This window comes from Rhagoletis zephyria, unplaced genomic scaffold (assembly GCF_001687245.7).
Source record: "Rhagoletis zephyria isolate East Lansing unplaced genomic scaffold, Rhagoletis_zephyria_1.1 Rzeph_scaffold_01784, whole genome shotgun sequence".
Classification (NCBI taxonomy): Eukaryota; Metazoa; Arthropoda; class Insecta; order Diptera; family Tephritidae; genus Rhagoletis; species Rhagoletis zephyria.
The window spans coordinates 5,720-29,687 of record NW_016158868.1 but is presented as its reverse complement, the minus strand read 5'-3'; the positions used below and the strand labels follow the sequence as shown (position 1 = coordinate 29,687).

At 34.6% G+C, this 23,968-nt stretch overlaps 1 protein-coding gene across 1 annotated transcript in view; it reads left to right on the top strand.

Annotated features, from left to right (window-relative positions):
- The window catches only part of LOC108365142 (uncharacterized), a gene marked incomplete at its 3' end in the record, with an annotated part of 80,390 nt that overhangs the window by 52,279 nt on the left and 4,143 nt on the right, over window positions 1-23,968 (top strand). Inside the window, exon 2 of the mRNA XM_017619102.1 lies at window positions 9,240-9,311. Within this exon, the coding sequence (XP_017474591.1) occupies window positions 9,240-9,311 (72 nt within the window). The remainder of the gene's footprint in view (window positions 1-9,239; window positions 9,312-23,968) is intronic.

Below are 23,968 nucleotides of genomic sequence, written 5' to 3'. Positions count from 1 at the left end.
GCATGCTTCAACTCTTATGCAGAATAGGGTCAGATGAACGCATGCCCGACGACTGGAATTTAAGTGTGCTCTGCCCAATCCACAAGAAAGGCGACCCCGCCATACGCGCCAACTACCGCAGAATCGCCTTATAAGCATAGGTTAACAGGGTCATATTGAGTGTATTGAGTGAAAGACTAAAGCCCATCGTCAACGAACTGATCGGGTTTATCGGTATAGCTATAGACTTGGCAAATCGAGCATAGACCATGTATTCACAAAAGGCCAAATCTTGGAAAAGACCCGTAAGAAAGGATCGAAACTAACCGACTATTTGTCGACTTCTACGCTGCTTTCGACATCACTAAAAGTCGTAACGAGTCGCCGCGAAGTCTGAGTTTGGTATCCCCGCAAAGCTGATATGGCTGTATAAAATGACATTCATCAATATCACTAGTTTTGTCCAAATTCGGAAGCACCTCTCCGAGCCGTTTGATACTAACCAAGCTCTCATATAAAGTGACGGTCTTTCATGTGATTTGTTTAATCTGATTTTGGAGAAGATAATAAGCGTCGCAGAACTGAACCCCTCAGGAATAATTTTCTAAAATAGCTCGCAATTTCTGGCATATGCCGATGACATCGACATCATCGGTAACAAAAACCGCGAAGTCTGTTCTTCGTCTTCCAAGTTGGATAAGGAAGCAGAGCGACTGGGTCTGGTGGTAAACGAGGATAAGACGAAGTGTGTATCTCCTCCCACCATAAAAACAGTCAGCGTATCCGCGCTTTGGCACCCATGTTACTGCTGACAGATATAATTTCAGGAAAGCAGAGAATTTCGTTTACTTGGGAACCAGCACTGTGACTTTTTCGTGATAATTTTTTGACTATTTTTGGACTAGCTCACTCCTTTTTCGGATCTATAGTTCGGGACCATTTAAGCCACATTTGAGTCCAGTTTGGGACCCAGACCAAATTTCATAAGTGCCTGGTACTCACTCCATTTTATCATGCAATAGAAAACATTCAAATATTATAATTCATATTAATAGTTTGAGTTATTGGTAGTGTCAAATACATATTCCCAAAAATTTGGGAACGAGGAAAGTGGTGAGAAAAATTTTTCTTTCAAACACGCGTCAACTCTGACATATTTTGTTAATGTACATCGTATAGTATCTAGAAATAATTGTTGATTTATATTCAATTAAGTGTGCTTCACGGTACTTTAATTCCTCTCGTGCTTCTTGTGCGTGCGATAAAAATGGAGAATATAGTCAACCCGCACAAAAAGGTAAAAATATTAATATCTTACTAACTTGTCGATACTAAAGCTGGTCTTCGGTAAGATAAAGTATTTGGGAAATAGACTAGGCGTGGCACCGCCCATACAAACTGAAATTCTCATATCGCTTATCTCTGGAACCACTTATTATAAGGTAATGGAATTTTATACACCTACATTTATACACATATAAAATCGCAAGAATCATTCAATTGGGAACGATTATCTCCCAAATTTTAAAATGGCCTTGAATAATTGTTGTTTTGTGCAAAAGGTTCCGATAGATGCAGCAGGGTTTGAGAGCTATCCTAAAAAATCATATTTATGATCAGATTTGTTTCACTTTAAGAACACATAAAAATAACCTAAAATTTGGTGTAACATGGTAGCCCAGTCGTGTGATGAAAAAATATTGGGCTTTGGCCCAGTTTTGACAAAAACCAATGTGAAACCGCCGTTAGAGAAGGAAATATTATCTTTTAATTTAAACCTTCAAGATACTTTCCCGACCGTTAACTATTCTGATGAAAAAAGAAAGAGTTTTTGTATGTAGATGTGGGCAATTTAGTTTTTAAGATCCAAGAGGCTCTCTGACGAATATAATCGAAAAACTTATTTACAGTCTGAATTGGTATAATATCCAATTACGAGCTTGTTTACGATGATTTTGCTGGCTGGGATACTTGACATATAAAACAGTGATGAACATCTCATCTATACATACAAATACATATGGNGAGACTTGGTAGAATTAGCATTAATCAATCCGGTATTAACATTCATAATTATAATTTAAATAAATTCGCTATAAATTATGCCGGTGGACTTCAAAATAGTAATTCGCATAAAGGAGTTAGTATTGGTGACATGTAAAATTCAAAAGTGTATAAAAAAAGATGTTGAATTTCGACAACTGGGCGATACTAGGATACATAAATGACGATACTGGAATCATTATTATGGAACCATGTATGCAAACTGACCGTTTACGGTTTAAATACTTTAATTTGTTTGTATACAAGGGCGTAGCCAGACTTTCTTCTAGGGGGCTGGAGTTTATATAGAGGGAAAAAATGTTTTTAATTATAATTTTTGTTTGTGTATATAAAACGAAATTTTTGGGTTTAAGTGACCTGGTGACCTTTACAACGATACCAATTTTATAAAAATCGGTTAGTAATTTTTTTGTTTAAAATATTTTTCTTTATAAAAAAAAGGTATTTTTTGTTTTCAAGTGTTTTGTTTCTCAAATTTGTATACACGAAATATGCACACCACAGGAAAGGGGGTGCAATCGCCTTTTCAACGATACCAAATCCTTAAAAATCGGTTAGGATGTGATAGTTTACATATTAGTCCTTGACATATATTTTTTTTTCAAAAATAAATATTGGAAATCTCCAAGGATATTCAAGGGTAAAGTTTTGAAAGGATATTTTCAATATCTATTCGTCCTGGAGCACCCAAAAATTAAGTTTTGTTCTATTCCACAGAATTTTTTTTTTTAATTAAAAAAAAAAATCCTTACGTCAGAAAGAAAATTAAAAACGCAGTTATCCTGTATTTGGTTCTTAGTTTTGTAAATATATTGATTTTTTAGTGTGTTTTACAAATTTTTGGTTTTTGTCGCACGGTGTAATTTAATGTATCAGCGAACCGATAGATACATTTAAACTTATCTAGCCTAAGCCTGCTATTTTATGCATATATCCAACGACATAAAGCTTTCACACTCTCTAAACTAAAAACAAACAACCAAGTTTTCTCAACCAAATACAAATTACGCTCTGCAATATCAAGAACAACAATTCAAATACATACACACAACAAAAAAGTTTGCTTTAAACATTTTTAGATGCATCGAGATTTTCTCCACAGCCGTCACATATCATCTTTAGTTGGATATTTCCCACAATTTTCACACCATTTTCACTTGGCTTCAGCATTTCTTGTGCCAACACGCCGTAATATATGCAAGACAGATGCACTCAGTGCATGCACACATTGCACAGTTGCTCCACAAACTGCTGACTGCACTTAATGTTGCACAACCACTACGTTGCATGATCTCAAGCGGCCCCAGGCTTTACTATGTTTCGCTTGCATGGCATGAGTTTGTGTGTGTGTGGGTGGTGCAATGCGTGCAACATTTGATTGTTTACTTGAAAAGGCTCAAGCAGTGCGAATATGTGCAAAAGTGTTAGTGTAAAATCAAGTTTATTGCCTGCCAATTGCAACAACAGCACACAAGAATCGTATTAACAACAGCTGGCAGCGGCAACAACTCTACATAAAACATGCACTGATATATATACTCGTATATGTATGTATGTATGTAGATATGTATGAATATATTCGCATATGCATAAATACATATGTATGCGCTTACATATGCATACATAAGTAAAAAATTTTACTGCGTGTTTGTTTTTGTTTGGCTGATGCATTCGGCAACGTCAATACGGTGCTTGCTGCAAGTGGCACGTTTGTTTTGTTAGTTTTGCTTTGCCCGACACCACATTCGCCATTGCTGCCGCATTGCTGGCGATACCAGCTGAATTTGCAATGCATGGGTNTTTGTTTTGTTAGTTTTGCTTTGCCCGACACCACATTCGCCATTGCTGCCTCATTGCTGGCGATACCAGCTGAATTTGCAATGCATGGGTTGCGTCGGTGCGTCGGGTGTTGCCAATGCCACTTTTATACTTATGCATGTTTGTCTGCTGCAAGAGTGAAGTGCGTGCGCCAGCTGTGAGTGGCAACATGTTAAATGTAGCCACTGAAGCGTAGCAAAGCCGCTGATGTGTGTGCAATGCTGTACGCTTTTATGTTCGCGTATCCTCAGCTACTGGCACAAAGTCGCTTTTGCTGACATGAAACTTAAATAGTGTTGCATTTTATTTGGAGTTAACTGATGTGTTTAAAATCGGTTTGGCTTCCACCAACTAAATTATTTTGGTTTAAATTTTTTAAGGCAAATTTTTTTTCTTCTTTATTTGAAAAAAAAAACAGAACAGTACATTAGAATTTACTATTTTATCATTACCATTCACATTACAATTACAATTATCATTACCATTATTATTACCATTACCCTTACCAATACCAATACCATCACGATAACCATTACCGTAATCATTTCCAGTACAATTACTATTAGCTTTACCATTACCTCTACTATTTCCATTGACCATTAACATTACCATTATCTTAACCCTAACCATAACCATTACCGTCATCATTACAATTGCCGCTAGAATTACCATTAAGATTATCAATGCTACTACCACGACGACTACTACTATCACCACTATCACCATCACTTTTAATTTTACCATTTTCATTATTATTACCATTCATAATACAATTACCATTATCATTTCCATTACCATTACCAATACCACTACCATTACCAATACCTTTACCATTACCAATACCTTTACCATTACCAAAACCATTACCACTACCATAAGTCTTACCATTTCCATTACTACTACCAATACTATTACCATAACCATAACCATTACCATGATCATTCTCATTACTATTACCATGACCGTAACCATTAAAATTACTATTGCCATTATCATTACCATTACCAACACCATTACCATTACTATTCCTATTACCATTACCATTACTATTACAATAACCATAACCAAGAACATTAGCATTTACATGTACAAATCGACGGACAAATTTTAGTTAATCAAATACTACGTTCTATTACCTTAAGTGCTCGTAAGACGAGCACAAGCTTTTCAAAAGGTCATCCAATCAACTGAAAAAAAATATGCATTGTGTGTGAATTAAGTACTACGCTTTAGGTGATCTCATACAAATTTTGAAAGCATGCCAATTTCGTTTTCTTTATGAGAAATTATGTGCGTATAAAAGTATGTCTATAGTAGTGAAATGCTATTAATCCATATCTGGTCTGCTTTCCTCAGAATTCAAACATACAATCATACATACTATTTGCATAGCAGATTTCAAATGCTGAATAGCCTTTGTTCCCTTTTCTGATATTTTTATAGACCATTTCATTCTCACTCTGACCGCCTACAATGAATATGCCATGACTTGACTCTCAACAAGTGTCCTCCGTAGCAGACTTACATACATATGTATGTATGTACATATGTATACGCATACGCGTACGCACGCAGTTCAATGTCTTACTTTTTGCTAGCCACTTTTATTTGTGGCTTGGTTGAATAGTTAAATGGTTGAATAACTTGATTTTGTTTATAAGCCGGTAGGTTAGCTGGAATGAAAACTGAGATGGCTTGTCTGTTCATTACGTTTATTATTAAAAGAAGTACATATTTACGTACATATGTATGTATATGTATGCGTATGATTGCATGTGGTTAAACGTAAATTTGCCACATACCATATGTATGTTTTTTTTGTACTTTTCTGATGCTTAAGCCTTTGTTAAGATTATTGCATGAATTTGCTCTTTTTGGCTTTTACTGGTTCTTTGTTTGTTGACAAGCATTCGGTTGTTGTTATTGTCGATGCTGGGAGACTTTTATCCATTTTCTAGCCGGTCTGTTTTTGCAATCTTTGGCTTAGTTTATGGTTGATCTGTTGATTAATTTACGAATGTCTGAGTAGCTGAATATATGCGCATATATTTTGGGACATTTGAGCAACGTTTTTGATTTCACTTAAGTTGTTGTGTGTAACTTTAGGTCGTTCATAAATTTATAACTTTATACTTTTGGTTTTCACTTTTCTTTATGAACGCATGCTTAATTCTTCCCTAGCCTGCTGAAAAAACTTAAAGTACAACAATCCCGCAACACCCAACTCTTGCTTTCTTTGAAGCAGACAACTGAGAGTTGCCTGAAACGTTGTTGGCGTTCAGGTGCGTAGTACATCATACCAGTTGATGAGATAGTCTGCCAATTCTTGCCCCGTGAAAAGCATAAGTGTGCCTTTTTGCTCACGACGCTCCAGCAGTCACAATGGCCGACAGCGCAAAGCACTCGCGTGGTAAGCCTGAGGTCCCAGGTTCAAATCCTGGCGCAGGGAAAATTTTTTTATTTTATATTTTCTATTTTTATTTTATTTTTAATTTTATAAATTTATTTTTTTTTTGCTATTTATTGTGATTTTTAAATTTAATAAAAAAAATATTTTTGTTTAATTTCTTTGTTTTTATAGCACAAGAATTTCTTCCTAAATGTTTTTTTGCAATGCAATTAGATTTTCAAATTAGTTATTTATTTATAAATTGAATAAATTATTTTTACTTACATTCATTTAACTTTAAAAATCTTAACCACCTCCAAGCGGCCTCGAACCTGCGATTTCAGAACCAGAACCAGCAGTCTTCACGTGACGCCACAGTACATTTGTAAGAAAAGCATTAATTGCGTTTTATTTTTGGCTTTGGCAATTCAAAGGCAGATATCGCTGATCGCCTAAGTTCTTCGAAATTGTCGAACTGGTAGGCACATACTAGTTAATGAACTAGTATTTTTTCTAACTGGTTTGGCTTTTCACTGCAGGGTGCTGATACTTGGACCAATTATCATCTATTTCTTTTGCGATGCGTAAGTTCAAATAACGTGAAATGTCCGATTTTACGGTGATGTTGTTATGTGTGCTATTGATATCTATTTTTTGCAGCTAAAATCTGCACGTTCGTTGCCAAGTATGCCACAATATCCTGTAACCCATATTCATTCAATAGCGCGTTAATTGAGGCTTCCCTGTCCGTGCAAATAATGTAATTTCTTTTTGGCAGTAGAAGCGGTGGAAGTTGCGGTATTGTTACAAGAATCGGTTTAAGGGGAATATCAATCTCTTTAGAAAATTCTGCTGGTCCGGAACTAAACAAAAAATGAACACGAAAAGGTCCCAAAATAGTCGCGAACTAGTTCCGAAGTGATTTCGTAAAAGTCTTAAACTCCATGGTCAGCTGATTAAGTCAAGTGAGATTTTGACTAATTTTGGTTATTTTCCTTTCGCTTATTTAATTTTATATCTTTTTATAAAAGTTTAGTAATTTACCTAACCAGCGCTACATAAATCCATATTTCAAACTTCGTACAAAAATTATGAAAATTCATCAAACTTTAACAATTGCCCAACAATTTAATTTTAATTTTAAACTTTTTATTTAAAATTTTTAGACAAATTTTGGGTATGCAGTTTTGAAGCTCATTAAATTTTGGTAGGTTATGTTGCAAATTTCAAGACGCTATAAAACTGCGTTGATGTTTAATTATTTTTTTTGCTGTTGGTGCAAGGTGAATAATTTGAATGTATCTTTTTAAACACGTAGCAACCCTTTTCAAACATTCCAAATGGTCAAACTAAAGATTTCCTAACATTCTTTCGTTTGACTACGGTCTTTTTATATTTCATATACTTTTTGTATTAGTTAATTGAGCTAGGCATTTCAAACAGGTGGCAGCCCTCTTCAAAAGTATTTTCAAGCTTAATCCTTGTTAACACTCCTTCGCCTGACATTGCGATACATATTTTAATTTACTAATGAATTAAGTGGAATTTGATTTTTTAAACATGTGGCAACCCCGCTAAGTACAGTTAAGAAATAAAAGTTTTTCAAACACCCTTCGACTGATACCTATGTTTTAATAATTCATTAAACTTATTAAATAATTTGAATTGAACTTTTTAAACAGGTGGCAGCCCTCTTTCCACTGCTCAAAAATACTCTGGCGTTCAAACTAAATATTTCTTAATACTCCTCGTTTGACATCCATATTTTGATGTTTCATGTAACTTGTTTATAACTAAACCAGATTCGACATTTCAAGCAGGTGGCAACCCTCGTCAAAATATTTTCAAACTACTACTTTCTGAAACTCTTTTCGTTTGGTACCCATATGGTGACGCATATTTTTCTTACCTAATATGATTTTTTAAACATGTGGCAGCCCTCCTATAGCTCAGCTGAGAAACAAAGCCTTTCGAAACCATTTCGGTTGATACCCATTTTGTAATAGAGTACTGGAACTTGGTACGGGGATATATAAAATCAAGACCATACTCGCGGAGCGTTATTGAAGAACGGAGTGGGGGAGGCACCTCCCATACAAACTGAATTTATCATACTGCATACCTGTGGATGAGTACTACGATAATGAAAGAGGTTTAAGAAGGTTGCAAGGTTTGAAAATATTTCGAAGAGCGTTGCCACCTTTTTAAAAATTTTGGATTCAAATTATTTTATAAATTAAATAAATTATTCCAATTTGGTTATCAATACACATGCTTTTAAGAATGCATAATTTCTAAGCTACATGTTAGAGGGTTGATACTTGTTCAAAAATAAAAATTCATTTTCGATTAAAATATGTATCATAATATGGGTGTCAGACGAAAGAGGGTAAAGAATGTTTTAATTTGAAAATATTTTTAAGTGGGTAATCAAATAAAAATGTGAAAATCTCTTATTTTTTGGCTGAGTTTGAAACACATATGTATGTAAATATTTAATTGAAATTAATTGTACCTAATGTAACACGCAGAAATTTCATACACGCAGTGAAGCGGGTGAGGGCGAACTAGGGAAAAATTTTGAATTCTAAAAAAATACTATATCTATGTAACTAAGTGTGTACATTGTATAAAACTGTTACAGAGCTTATCTAATTCTTTGCTACTATTTTCTCTACTCTACTTTCATGTTGCTGCTGCTCATGTTACATTGGCTAACGACCGATTATGTACAAAAAATTATGCAATTGGAATAAACTGCTGTATGCACCTGGTGACTCTCACATTTAACTGGCAATTTTTTTTTTATCCATCATCCAATGACGTTTGGCACCTCAACTCTGTGGATACCAACTCGTTTCACTTCTCCCATTACTGCTGTTTGCATTGATGTTGTTAAAATTGCTTTTGTTGTTGGTGTTTTTACTGTTAACTGGCATGCCTTGGCTGGACTCGCCTTATTGAATTTCACTTGATACATTCGCCATAGAAATGCAAAATCATGAAGAACTGCTCGAGGATATTCGAGATGACACTTCAGTGAACCTTATACCTGAGAAAGGTAAGTGCTTTATATTAAAAAAAAAAAATAAAAATTTACATTAAATATTTACCGTTTTATTTTATGTGTAGAAAATTGTTTAAATGTCGATTCTAAATACTAACGGTCGGCATTCACAATAGCGGCGTTAATGAAATGATTTCTCTCTGACCAAAATCCCGGTTTTCTTTTTTAAACACCTTTAAATGAATAATATTATCAAACCCCTAACTATCCAACATAACCCAAACGAAAGAGGGTTAAGGTTATTCATATACTTTTTCACCACCAGTTATTTCTGAGCCAAGTCACCCTTTTCGCTCTATGGTCAGCAGGTTACGTGGCCTTTGCACATAGGACAGTATCACTAATTCTATCTCTAATTACTATAAAAACGTTTTTTATAATAAGAAATAGTTTTATTTTTTCACAATTTAATTTACTTTTGCACAAACAACTGAAGCTATTTTATTTTATAAACAAACACCTTTGGCATTGTTTTTTTATTCCAAGCGCCTCATTGTAAATCCATGACATTTTGAACTTCCTTGATATTATTGGCCTCCATTTGCATATTTCTTTTGCATATCGGCGGCATATCCCGAAAGAGACACACACATACATACCTATAAAAAGTGCACTTTTTCCGATCTCAACGCCATTAGCCGCAGCACTGCGGTCACATTCTATGATCCCTAACCACAATTTTCATAAATTTAACTCCTTACGTTTTAGCGGTGCTGATATCTCCATACCGTGTGACATTTTCCAATGCCTGCCACATACAAAAACCGCCATTTTCGCTAATACTCCTACATAATTTTAATTTNTGTTGCGTGGTGTAATGTAGCCGAGAAGGAGACGAAAGCACAATGGCGTAGCTTGTGTGTGTGTGTGTGTGGCATGCAACATCACAGCAACGCGCCGTCTTGCTGGTTCACAAAGCCGCAATACCGAGGAAACCGAGCTGACAGGTGAATCTGCGGGTTGGTTTAGCGTTGCCAGACAGGCAATGAGACAGCTAAAGTGGCTTAATTTAGGACAGTGTGTATCCCTGTGTATGTGTGTGTGTGTGTGTGTGTGTGGCTAGGTGCCAGTGCTTTGTGGAAGTATGCAATGAGATAGCGATATTATGTAGCAGATTATCTTGTGCATTTATCGTGGACATATGAATATATATGTATATTAGGGTGGCTCTTAAAAATTAAATGAACGATTTTTTTTTTCAGTCTCACCCCCAAATGGAAATACTATGGTCACATATAAATTTTGGTCCCGATTGGGGACGGTTAAGGCGTGTCGCACAGGGGGCATAGCATAGCATAGATTCCTCTATAGAGACTCAAAAATTTAAATATATTTTTTTTCATTTCATACCCAAAATCGATACTAATAAAGTAGAGTAAAGTGGGTACTACGTCTTCATTGGGTAATCTGAAATTTGACCCCTGTCTGACACGCCTTAACCGACCCCAATCGGGACCGAGATTTTTATGAGATATCTTCGACTACAGTAGCACTGGCGTAGGGGTTGAGGCTTTGAAAATCTGATGTAAAGATATGCTTCCTACATTTAGGACAACCCTAATGCATATACATTTCAAATGCTTGCACGTGTACATGGATGATCCCCCATTAATACAAAAACAAGTAAATGTATTCAAATATCCAGGTCGACCATTTCTTATTTGAGTGGTTTTTAATATTTTTACTCTTCATCTCCCATACGCCAACATATTAGTGTTATTGTGTATTAGGATGAAAGAACCTTCCGAGAGCTAAATTTGACAGATTTATGTGGACAAGGTGATTCGACAATTTCTATATATATATATATATTTTTTTTTTTTTAACAATCGAATTTCGACAGTAACTGGCACTCATAGTTTTTGTAAATCGTTTGCAATACTTTTACACGTTGTTGGAGGGTTCTTATCTAACTCCACTTGCCTGAAATTATTTAGTGCCATCCTAGTAGTGAAAGCACACATATTTACATATATATATATGTATAAATATGCCTTTAGTGTGGCATCAACTCAAAGAAGTATATTGTCACAATAAAAATAATAAATAAATAGTCATAAAGTATGAAGGCGGCAGCATGAATAAATCCTATTATCCTATTAATATTATAAACCTGAAAGTTTGTGAGTGAGCGAGTCTGTTTGTTTGTAGCTCTTTCACGCTAAAACAGCTAGACGTATTTGAATAAAATTTGGCCTATGCCTAGATTAACAGAGAGGATTTTATTTGAAGAGGGTTGCCACTTTTTCAAATGTTAATATAAACTATTTTTTAAGTAAAACAAAATATTACAGCAATAAGTTTGTCAAACAAAATCGTTTCAAAACCGATTTATTGCAATAAATTTTTCCGAAGAGAGTTACCACATTTTGAAAAACTTAAAATCAATTTAATAAACAATGTAAATCAAATAAATATTTGGTATGGGTACTAAATCAAGGTTTAAGGCAAATTCATCTCTAATTTTTTTTGGAAGAGAGTTGCCATCTATTAAGAAATTCAAAATGAATTTACTTAAAAGGTTGCACGAAAAGTCTTAATATGGGTATCAAACGAGAGAGGGTTAAGAAGTTGTTTCTTTTGAAAATAGTCTTTGAGAATAGTTTGTTGATTTTTCTTTATGTAAAATTTGGCATAAAGATAGCTTATGATCTGGATAAGTATTTAGATCTCTGTGAGTGAGTGCGAACGTTTGTTGTTCTTTCACGCTAAAACGGCAGAACGTATTTCACTAAAATTTAGTACACAGGTAGTTTATATACTTCATTAACGTATATCGTATTTTTTTAAGAGAATTTCCGCATGTTCAAAAGTTAAACTTAATTAATTAATAAGTTAAATAGAATGTTAAAATAATGCGGGTGTCAAAGAAAAGAGGTTCAAAAAAAATTTATTTCGAAAATACTTTTCGAGGGTGGTGCCAGATGTTTATAAAGTTAAAATCTATTAATTCATGTTAAAAAAGTATCGCAACCAGGTGGACGTCAAACTAAGGAGGTTAAAAGTTATTTCTTTCGAAAATAATTTTGCCACCTGTTTAAAAATGCTAAAGTCAATTCCACTATGAAGTTTCACTAAAAATATTTTTAAATGAGTATCAAAAGAGGAAGGTTTAAGAAATATTTATTTCGAAAATGTTTCTAAAGGGCGGTGCCACCTGTTCAGAAATTCAAAATTTATTTAGTTAACAAGTTAAATAAAATATTTCAAATTTGGTATCAAGCGCGAGAGGTGTTCATAGATACGAAAGCCGTATCTATTTGGAGAACATTTTTGACTAGGTTGGCCATCTGTTTTGGAATTAAATTGAGAAGTTAAACGAAATCCAACGAATATTATAAAGGTGAAAGTTTTTGAGTGAATGTGAGGGTACATACAGATAGCATTAATATTTAAAAATGTAAATAAATTTAATAAGTTAACGCAATGAAATGTTGCAATATCGATGTCAAATGAAACAGGTTGAAAAAAACTTTTGTAGGAAAATAGTTTTGAAGAGGGTTTCACATGTTTGAAAATTAATTTGAAGTGAGCATTTGTAAAACGGAGTATCTTTCGTCTTTACGGAAAGGATAAATGAAATGTGCCTATGAGATATTTATATATAACAGAGGGTGCTGGCATTTTTATTCAGAAAAGAAGATTTTTTTTAAAAGAAAAGTAACCAATATAAATAATTAAAAAAAACTATACGTCGTGCATATGTGCTACGAAAAGTAAGTCGTTTTTTATACTGAAATGGCCAATTCCACTGAAATTCGACGCACCTAAAAAAAAAACTAATTTACTAATTTTTTGGTGATTTTTTTTTATTTATTTTTTTTATTTTTTTTTTTATAGATTTGAGGTCATAACGTTAAACCGAATTTAACGTAGGCGAAGCTGCGGGTAAAAACTAGTAAAATAATATCTGTACGTGCGTGAGTTATTGAAAATAGTATGTGAGATGCAAAAGAATGAAATTTTATAGCAACATTTTTTATAGTTCTAAAAGTCCAAATATAATCGATTTGTTTTCGGGCAACCTTCATAAAAAAAACTGGACAGTAGCTATTCGGTCATCAAATATTTTATAAGAAATTAAAAATTTCGCATTGTCATGCGTTATCAGTCTTTAGTGAGTGTAATTCTATTTTATTTTATCTATCTAAAAATCCACCAGTTATAGTCCATTCAATACAACTCAATTGTTGGTACGCCCGGTCGTATGAGCAACATTAAGCGCAAGTCTCACATACAACCCTACTCGCTCTGATGCTAAGTATGCGTAACATTTCTAATTTATTATTGTTGTAATTGCGTAAATTATTTGTCAGTCAAGTGTATGAATGTATTTAAAAACAAATTTACTCGCCTGTATGTATATAAGTATAAGTATAGTGTGACGATAACAGTAAAGTGCAGGTAACTAGATACCTAAGTATCAGCAAGCTGATGCCCACTGCATTCACTTTGATTAACAGTCAACTACTTGTGTGCAAATTCATGAACATACACGTATGTATGTACATACTACATTACGAACTTAAGTACCTTCGAGCTTACGCGACCACATTTCGCTCATGTGACACCGCACATGCGGCAGGTGCACTTACTTAAATGGACGTGAGGGCAATGGATGTGTTGCAACTGAAATAAAGTGACGAGAATAGTAGTTTAGTAGATAACATAAAAACTTACTTAGAAAATTTAAAGATGGAGGAAAAAAGGCATTGTGGTAGCATATAAATTGGCAAGATATACACAGGGACTAAAACGCATTTGCTGATTCCAATTACATAGATTTCCAAAGAACTTTTTCATAAGCTTGCTAGAAAGGCATTGAAATTTATAATGATATTTTCATCGCTTAGTCATAATTTTTATATTTTGTATTGGCTATCACTTATGAAGTATTGTTGATTTTTGTGCAATTTTTCGGATGCTGAAATTCCTTAATTCCTTAGAATGAACATGCAATTGTGGTCCAGCACCCTCGCGTTCTCTGCCTTAATTACTGATAGTATTTTGGGTTCGCATTTCTACTTGCCAGCATTTTAAGCTTTTCCCATTCACATCATTCTTTTTTCCTCCTCCTTTTTTCCTCTCAAAAATACGTCTCTCCATTCTTTTCTTCTACCGGTATCGCTCAATACTAGCTCACGCCACTATTGGCTACCGAGTGGCTTAGTATGCTGCGCCTTCTCTTCTACAGCGACACCGCACTCTTCGTTATAAAAGTTGTTCTTCGGAAACAGCGCGAAGAGATTGAGGAGTCCAACTGCTAACTTATTTTCGTTGGAGTTGCTTGTTCGCCGCATTAAAGTGTTAAACCGATTTAATGTTGACAGCTCGAATGGAACACACCTCTATGGAAAAGTGTATTCCGTGGTAAACGTGCTTTATTTAGTTGTTTGTTCTTTGATCAGGGATACCTAAATAGTTTTGTTTTGTTTCGATGCTGATATACAGTACTTAGTACTACCACCATGTTCTGTGTCGTGAATAGGTCGTTTAACTTATTTACATTGTAGGATGCCTTTTTAGACATCCTAAATTTCAAGTCATCAAGCACGATTTCTGCATCACTTCGAAGAAATAAAAAGCTTTTGTTTTTGAATTTAACCGCAATGTATACTGTGGCATAATGTTGACTTCCTTACGCGATCAAAGCAGACTTCGCTCGGGCCCTTGAGATAAGGAAATCATACCACCTTCCTTCTTGAGGTATTTGCCGAAGAAAAGGCGGCTTGTCTCATACGGTATAGTATGGCTCAGCCAGGGAACATCCGTGTTTTTGTTGATAGCCGGGAGGCACTGAAAACATTAGGTACCAAGGAAGTAAAGTCGAAAGTAGGTTGAAAATGTAGTGTATAGCTGGCTTCATTCAGCCACATCAAAACCGCTCTCTGCTGGGGTTCCGAACATAGCGATATGGAAGGGAACGAAATAGCCGACGAGAAAAGGTGAGATACGGCTCGGAAATGCAAATTATCGAAGCCATTAACTCCCACCGGAATACACCACAGCCGTAACTAACGATGTATGTCTAAATCGGGATAACTGTGAGATCTCACAATCCTTATGTCCGAGACTCAATAACAGTCGTACTAATGAGTTATTGACGCTAAATCAATCTATATTAAGGGTCTTATCAGCGTCATCATAGGGCACTGTGCTAAAGCACCAATGCTCCATCAGTGCCACATACCAACAAGCTCGCTCTGCTGAAGTTTTTGGGATGAGGAAAGAGAGGAATTGATTCCCCACTTCTCATGTCAATGCCCAGCTCACCAGACAGGCTTTTTCAGTAGTTTGGTCGAGATAGCGGAGGTGAACATTACGGAGTCCCACTGCTTTAGCAGAGGCTATACCGACATTAAGGAATAACCGGGGTAAGAAGAATGTCTAGCCTCCGGCACTCGTCGAGTCTATTCGCAATGGGAAAATCGAGTGGGATACATTCATAATATTGAAAAGAAAAAATAAGTACATGCAAGTTTCTCATTAAAGTTATTCATTTAAATAATTAGTACACAGTACAACAACTGACATGCTGGTGGAGCTATATAAATCTGTTGAAACTTGTTAGAAATCAAATACTCACTCACTACACAATTTTACTGTGCATAGGTGTGTGTATAAAACCAAACGTGAAACTAAATAGTAAAGCAATGAAATAAAATGGAAAACTTTTAATCTTTCTTCGCACCCTAAAGCCATTTTTGGTTTGCCGCAAAAGCCACACCGCACTTCCACTTTTTTTTTTACTACTTTCACACAAAATTCTACATGTAGCACTCACTTTGCAAATCACTTCTATTTATTCGCTTTTCATCAGTTTTACGTTTCTTTTTTGTGCAACTTTTCATCACTACTCAAATATGTAGCTGCTCTTCAACTTCATTCCTATATTGTGTCCCCTATATTTTCTAATTTTGATGTTCGTTTTGAATGAAATGTAGTAAAGTGAAATGAAATGTAATGCATTGAAGTATAGTTACAGGCGCTTAAGCTTAAGCTGCATATTTCTGCTTGAAAACTCCGAAAATAAAAATAAAAGGAAGAAACTGAATAAATTGAAATTTCTTATATATGGTTCTGCTGCTTCCCCCTTATTCGCTTTTTCGTCATACTTAATCATGCTCAACATGCATATTATTTAACTGCAGTCTTTTTATTCATTTTAGTTTTTTTTTTGCTCGCCTGCAATTTATTCAGAGCGGTCGTATTCGCTCGGTTCTCTTTTGAGTCCCCAGGTGTATGCTTAACTTGAATTTTTAAGCTTTGTCTTCGCGTGCTTGAAAACGTTTTTTCTAGGCCATACATATTTAAATAAATAGTATACTGTTACAAAGGTGGGATAATTTACTTAAGTTGAGGTAGGATGTATGCGACCATCGTTGTCATGCAGAAAAATTTTAAGAAAATTTTGGAAACACAGATAATTGCGAGTAGAAATGGTCGCTTGTAGCGCAATACTCCGTATGAAGTGGCGCAGAAAAAAAAAAAAATTAGATTGGTTACCCCGCCCCAATTGTTGCCTTATCCATAAATTTAATGGTGAATAATTATTGTAGAAATCCATATTTGATAAGTTAGGTTAGAAATCCATTCAAAAATTTTGAAGAAAATATGTTTTTTTTTTGCTATTTTGTTAAATTTTCGAACTATCTTATACGTGGCAGGTACTAAAAATTACGGTATTTGGCAGGCGCTAAATACTCTGGTTCAATGTACTCGGGCACTTTGGAGATGCAAATGTAAAATACCTTCACTAAAGTACTAAGGAATTTGGTGTGGATGGCTAAATTACTTGGTCCGTTGCGCTTTCATGGCAAGGGGCCTTATCGTGTGGGCACCAACCGGCTAATACTCAGTAAAAGTCTCTAAAAGTCTTCAACGTCAGATTTGGGTTTCCTTAGTAAGTTGTGTGTTCTCGTAGAGTTGTGCAAGGACCACATAAGTTTGGATATAACTAGTGTAGCCTGGCGCCATGCGCCACCTGAAATGTTGCGACGACCAGGGACCCAAACTAAATCTAGGTCATGCCGACTACTTACTGAATTTAAGCAGCGTCCGGCACTGATTAATTTCGACCTTGTTGTAAAAGCCGCCAAGGCCTTAGTGGCTGCCTAGCTATCTGTGAAAATGGCTATGCGATCGCCGTGACTTAAACCTCTACTTCTGCTTAGAAAACACTGGCAAAATCGGCCTGCATATGAATTGACATTTTCTATCCCAGGGACTTAAAGTAATTGCCTGCTCTAACTCTCCGTTGCATTGTGCAGTCATCGGTTTTACAGATCATGTATCCAAGTAGAGTTATTAAGTTCCCCGTCCCTGTCGGCTCTCGACAGAAGAATGACCCCGAATGGCCTGTGAAACTCTACTTCAAGTCTCATATAATCGGTAGTCAGTCTCATCTTAGGTGGAAATCGAAAAATTATACTGCTATGCACGATCGTTCTTTCTTTCCATATACTCAGTTCTCTGAGCCTTACAGCCGATAGTGATGCGGTGTGCATTATGTGAAGGTCTATGAGAAATAGGTTTGTAATAACATTGATGACGTCTGTAGGGCAATTTTCTATTGCCCGTGTGGTCCCGATGTACGCATCCCTCTGAACTCTGCCTTGATTATACTTGTTTTTTAAAGCTGTCCGCCATACCAGAAAACCGGAGCATAATATCGGATGTGCAAACGCTGTGTACAGCCAGAGTACCAATTTTGTATTGAGAACACATGACTTTCCAAAAAGATGCTTACAAGAGTAGCAGGCAATGCTCGCTTTCTTTACTCTCTCATCAATATTTATTTTACATCTTATTTTAAGATCTGGTGTGGCTTCCAGAAATTTCGCTTGTTTAGCTAATCGTAGGTTTTCTCCAATCATCGTTGGTAATTCATTTTTTTATTTTATATAATTCACTCTGAGGCCACATTTCTCGGCTCATCGGCATAGCTTTGCTAAAGTTAGGAAAAACCCGATTACTAAATTAAATTACTACATCGTCAGCTAACGTAAAATTAGAGGCCACTACTTTTCTCCCTCCGATTGAGCTTGAGTAGTACTGAGTTGATGGTGCTAAGCTATAAAATTGGAAAGATTACTCCACCTTGAGGAGTACCCCTACAAACCTTCCTTATTAGCGTGTAGCTTTCAAGTTCAGCTGAAATCGTTCTGCTGCGAAGCATCGCCATTAGCCATGCGCTTATAGACTTGTCGACCCCAAGCTCTTCGAGGGATTTTTGGAGCTCTCTCTTTANCATGACTTTCCAAAAAGATGCTTACAAGAGTAGCAGGCAATGCTCGCTTTCTTTACTCTCTCATCAATATTTATTTTACATCTTATTTTAAGATCTGGTGTGGCTTCCAGAAATTTCGCTTGTTTAGCTAATCGTAGGTTTTCTCCAATCATCGTTGGTAATTCATTTTTTTATTTTATATAATTCACTCTGAGGCCACATTTCTCGGCTCATCGGCATAGCTTTGCTAAAGTTAGGAAAAACCCGATTACTAAATTAAATTACTACATCGTCAGCTAACGTAAAATTAGAGGCCACTACTTTTCTCCCTCCGATTGAGCTTGAGTAGTACTGAGTTGATGGTGCTAAGCTATAAAATTGGAAAGATTACTCCACCTTGAGGAGTACCCCTACAAACCTTCCTTATTAGCGTGTAGCTTTCAAGTTCAGCTGAAATCGTTCTGCTGCGAAGCATCGCCATTAGCCATGCGCTTATAGACTTGTCGACCCCAAGCTCTTCGAGGGATTTTTGGAGCTCTCTCTCTCTCTGAAGCGAGGACTTTTTCTTTTAAAACTTTGAAATTGGAAAAATTTGATTGCTTCAAAACTCACTTGAAAAAATCCAGTGCAATGTAGAAAATGGGCATCAAATTAAAGAAAAAATTCTGCAGAATTAAATCAGATTAAACTTTTTTGTTCATAAGGGCGAGAAGGTATTGAAACTGTCCTTTTAAAATTCTATCCTTGAATAGCCTTGAAATTTTTCAATAATTATTTTCGAAAAAATTATATATTAAGGACCACATCCTCGAATTGTGTCCTTCCATTTCTTTGGTGTAGTGGTGAGCACTGCACGCTAACATTCCGCAGGGCCTGGGTTCAAGCCCGTGTCAACCCAATATAAAAAAAATAAAAAGCAAACAAATTTTTCTAATAGCGGTCGCCCCTTGACAGGCAATGGCAAACCTCCGAGTGTATTTCTGCCATGAAACGGAAAGTGCCGTAGTCGAGAAAGTTTCATATTAAAGTTGTATTTACTACCACTTAGAAAACATTTTTATGTTCTTCTAAGTCAAAGTCTAATTTTTTATTATCTACTTTTCATTTTTTATATATGTACATTCTATAAACCATAATACGCCACTTAACACACATCATTCGAAATAATAGTTAAATAAATAACGCACAAATAGACTTCGCCATGGGAAAATTCTTGATAAACATAAGGACATGCATAGATAAAGAAAAAAAAACCGCTTGCTATAGAAATCTACTGNTTCAAGTTCAGCTGAAATCGTTCTGCTGCGAAGCATCGCCATTAGCCATGCGCTTATAGACTTGTCGACCCCAAGCTCTTCGAGGGATTTTTGGAGCTCTCTCTCTCTCTGAAGCGAGGACTTTTTCTTTTAAAACTTTGAAATTGGAAAAATTTGATTGCTTCAAAACTCACTTGAAAAAATCCAGTGCAATGTAGAAAATGGGCATCAAATTAAAGAAAAAATTCTGCAGAATTAAATCAGATTAAACTTTTTTGTTCATAAGGGCGAGAAGGTATTGAAACTGTCCTTTTAAAATTCTATCCTTGAATAGCCTTGAAATTTTTCAATAATTATTTTCGAAAAAATTATATATTAAGGACCACATCCTCGAATTGTGTCCTTCCATTTCTTTGGTGTAGTGGTGAGCACTGCACGCTAACATTCCGCAGGGCCTGGGTTCAAGCCCGTGTCAACCCAATATAAAAAAAATAAAAAGCAAACAAATTTTTCTAATAGCGGTCGCCCCTTGACAGGCAATGGCAAACCTCCGAGTGTATTTCTGCCATGAAACGGAAAGTGCCGTAGTCGAGAAAGTTTCATATTAAAGTTGTATTTACTACCACTTAGAAAACATTTTTATGTTCTTCTAAGTCAAAGTCTAATTTTTTATTATCTACTTTTCATTTTTTATATATGTACATTCTATAAACCATAATACGCCACTTAACACACATCATTCGAAATAATAGTTAAATAAATAACGCACAAATAGACTTCGCCATGGGAAAATTCTTGATAAACATAAGGACATGCATAGATAAAGAAAAAAAAACCGCTTGCTATAGAAATCTACTGGCGTATCAATAACTTATACGTATTTGTATTAAATACCTCTCGGCTATCGGATACTAGTCATTGTTAATATTCCAAGGAATTTGATAATCATCGCTTCTAAAGCATATTTGCAATTTTATTGATATTCGATCGACTACAAGTAGCAGCAAAGAAAAAAAATACGTAGGCATACCGGAATTATAGCGAGAGACTAAACAGTGCTAACGAATATAAATACAACTTTATCAACACAACAACACATCGAACGTGCCACCAACAATAAATCGCAAGCAACAAGACAAGTTAATACAGTGTTTATTATCGCTTACACGCCGTCTAACAAGTGACTAAGTAAATAAGTTGCTGTGCTAACAAACATATACATATATATACTTACCTAAATACATATATGTAAAATGTATAAGGTTGTCAAATGTCACTCAAATCACTACCAGTGTAAACATGTACTTTATTCACACATACATATCTGCATATATATGTAAGTACATCCATATGTACATACTAGGGTACTTTTACACTTTCGGTCACAAATTGACTTTGCACACTTCAATGGTTGTCAGCACGATGTCACTGCAACAACACCAACAACAATAATGACAGCATTTAATATCACGACATGTTAACTTGACACCGTTGCTAAGAAGCTCATTTTGATGTCGTAATTTGCTTGTTGACGATTACAATAACAACAACTTTGTTGCGTTTACACTCATGAGCCTCATAAGCTGCAAATCTATCGTGTGGAAAAGTTGTGATCCCATGATAAATACATACAAAGGTAAGCATGCACAAAGATAATCACACCACATTTAATCACATTATATGATATGGCATCACATAACATCACATCACTTGATATGATATCACATAATATGTTATCACATCACATGATATGACATAAAATAATATGATATCACATAACATGATATCATATGACATTATTTGACATCAACTGGCATGACATCATATGACACGACCTCACATGATATGACATCACATGACATGGCATCACATAGTATGACGACATATGACATGACATCAAATAACAAGACAGCACATCCTATCACATCACATCGCATCGCATTACCTGACATCACATCATATAACAGCTTATCACGTCATCGAAATAGAGATAAAAACAAAGATGAATACCAATTTAATAAATAAATTAGTCGAGTTATGCAACTTTATTGAGTTATCGTAACATGTTGAATGACTCAAATTGATCAACGTCAATTTATAGACATAGAAAATTAGATGGCAACATTAACGGAGAGTTATGCAGCGATAAAAATTTATGGGATTACCGAAATTTGTCAAGTTAATGAAATTTATCAAGTTATCGATATCAATTGCATTATCAATATTTATGGAATTAACGCAATTTATGGAGTTATCGTAATGCAGTGGCGGACACAGGTAGGGGAAATTGGCCCTGTACAAAATTATTGAGATTTTAGAAATTTTCTATATTTTCCAAAATTTTGAGAAATTTATTTATCCTAAAATCCATCCCAAAATGTAAAAATGGGAAACATCACAAATTGTCGAAAAATTCTTATTTTCATGTACTTGTGTGTAAGAAATAGAAAATTCTTAGAATTCTAAAAGATATTAACATTTTTGAAAAATTCCAAAATTGTTCCACGTTTGTGCACTTTTCAAAATTTTGTATTGATAGTTTGAGAATTTTAAATTTTTTGGAAATTTTGAAAACATTACCGTCCAAAAATTTGTTTAATCTTCAAGAATTACGAAAATTTTTTAAATTTTCAAAAAAGGCGAAATATGAAAATGTTATCAACATTCGAAAACTTTTAATTTTGTTTGATCAATGTTTGTATATTCGACACTTTTACTTAGAAAAAACTTGTTAGAATTCCTACAATTCTCAAAATTTTTGAAAAATAAAAAATTTATAGAAATCCAGTATTCATCATTATATTGAATTATTGGGGTTTACTTAAATTTCTCAAATTCACAAAGTTTTAAAAGTTAGAAAATTTTGGAATTCCACGCAGGTTATTAAAAAGGGGAAACTTCAAGAAATTAAAAACTAACAAAACTCTACAAATTTTAAACTGCGGTGATTTTTAAATTTATGAACACGATGTATGTTGAAAAATTTCCCCAGCCATAGGTATTGAAAATGCGCCTTTAATAAATTTTATCTTTTTAAGTTAATAAAGCTTGCCGGACGAAATTCGATGATGAGCTCGTGCGTACATTAGTCCTCAAACAATAATTTAATTAAAACAAAAAAAAAATATTGAAATTTTTCATGAATATTTAAGGTCAAAATTTCTAAAGGACATTTTCCATACCAATTAGTCCTTATGCACCCCAAAATTTATACAGTGGTAATTCTACATAATTTTTTCCTTTATGTGATGCCGATATGGTTATCCTACATTGCACTGAATTTTTTAAGTAATTTTTTGAAATAATCATATTTTTTAATTTTTAAAGTCCTACAAAAAAATTCTGAAGCCGGAGAGAAAAACTAAGTACGCAGTTTTACTATAATTTAGCCATAATTTCGCGAATATATTATTTTTTTTGTGTGTAAAATTTACTGTCGCACGGTGTAATAGGAATATGTCAAAAATGTCCTTTAAAAAATATAATCCTTCAAGATTATAATTCTGAATGTATTTTGAAGAATCTTAGTTTAAGTTAAAGCCTATGGCTATATAAAAGGCTATTAAAGAATACAAATGTCAAAGGATAATTTTCAAAAAATTTCAATCCTGCCATCCTATTAAAAATTTAAAGATGCAGATTTACTAGAAATGCGTACAAAGAAGGGAAACATATCGAATTTTTCGCATTTCCGTAATTTTCGTGGGCGATGTAGGAGCCTTAACTCAAGTTTTAACTAAAACTTCAACTAAAATTCGGCCATAAAACTTCATATACATATATGTTATTTGGGCCAAAAAGCATAGACATCAAAATTTCCCAATTTTTTTTGCAACACTCTACATATTATCTAGTACTGAGCTTTCTATCACACAGCTATTTAGCAAAAAAATATTCTCCACTTCTTGACGCCTTTATACTCAACTATTTACTGTTGTAAAATTCTCATCAACAATTATTGCTTTATAATTGCAATTGAGCTCTAAATAAATATAGTTGTTAAGTATCATTGAACATGTTTCTATTAATATGACATTAGCTTTGACATATGCCTGAGCTTTGAGCATATTTAAGCTATTATTACTTTGAGTAAGTGTTTAACTATAATATTGAACACAAAACCATAACAATAAACATAAGCATAAATTTTATATGTCGAATTTGTG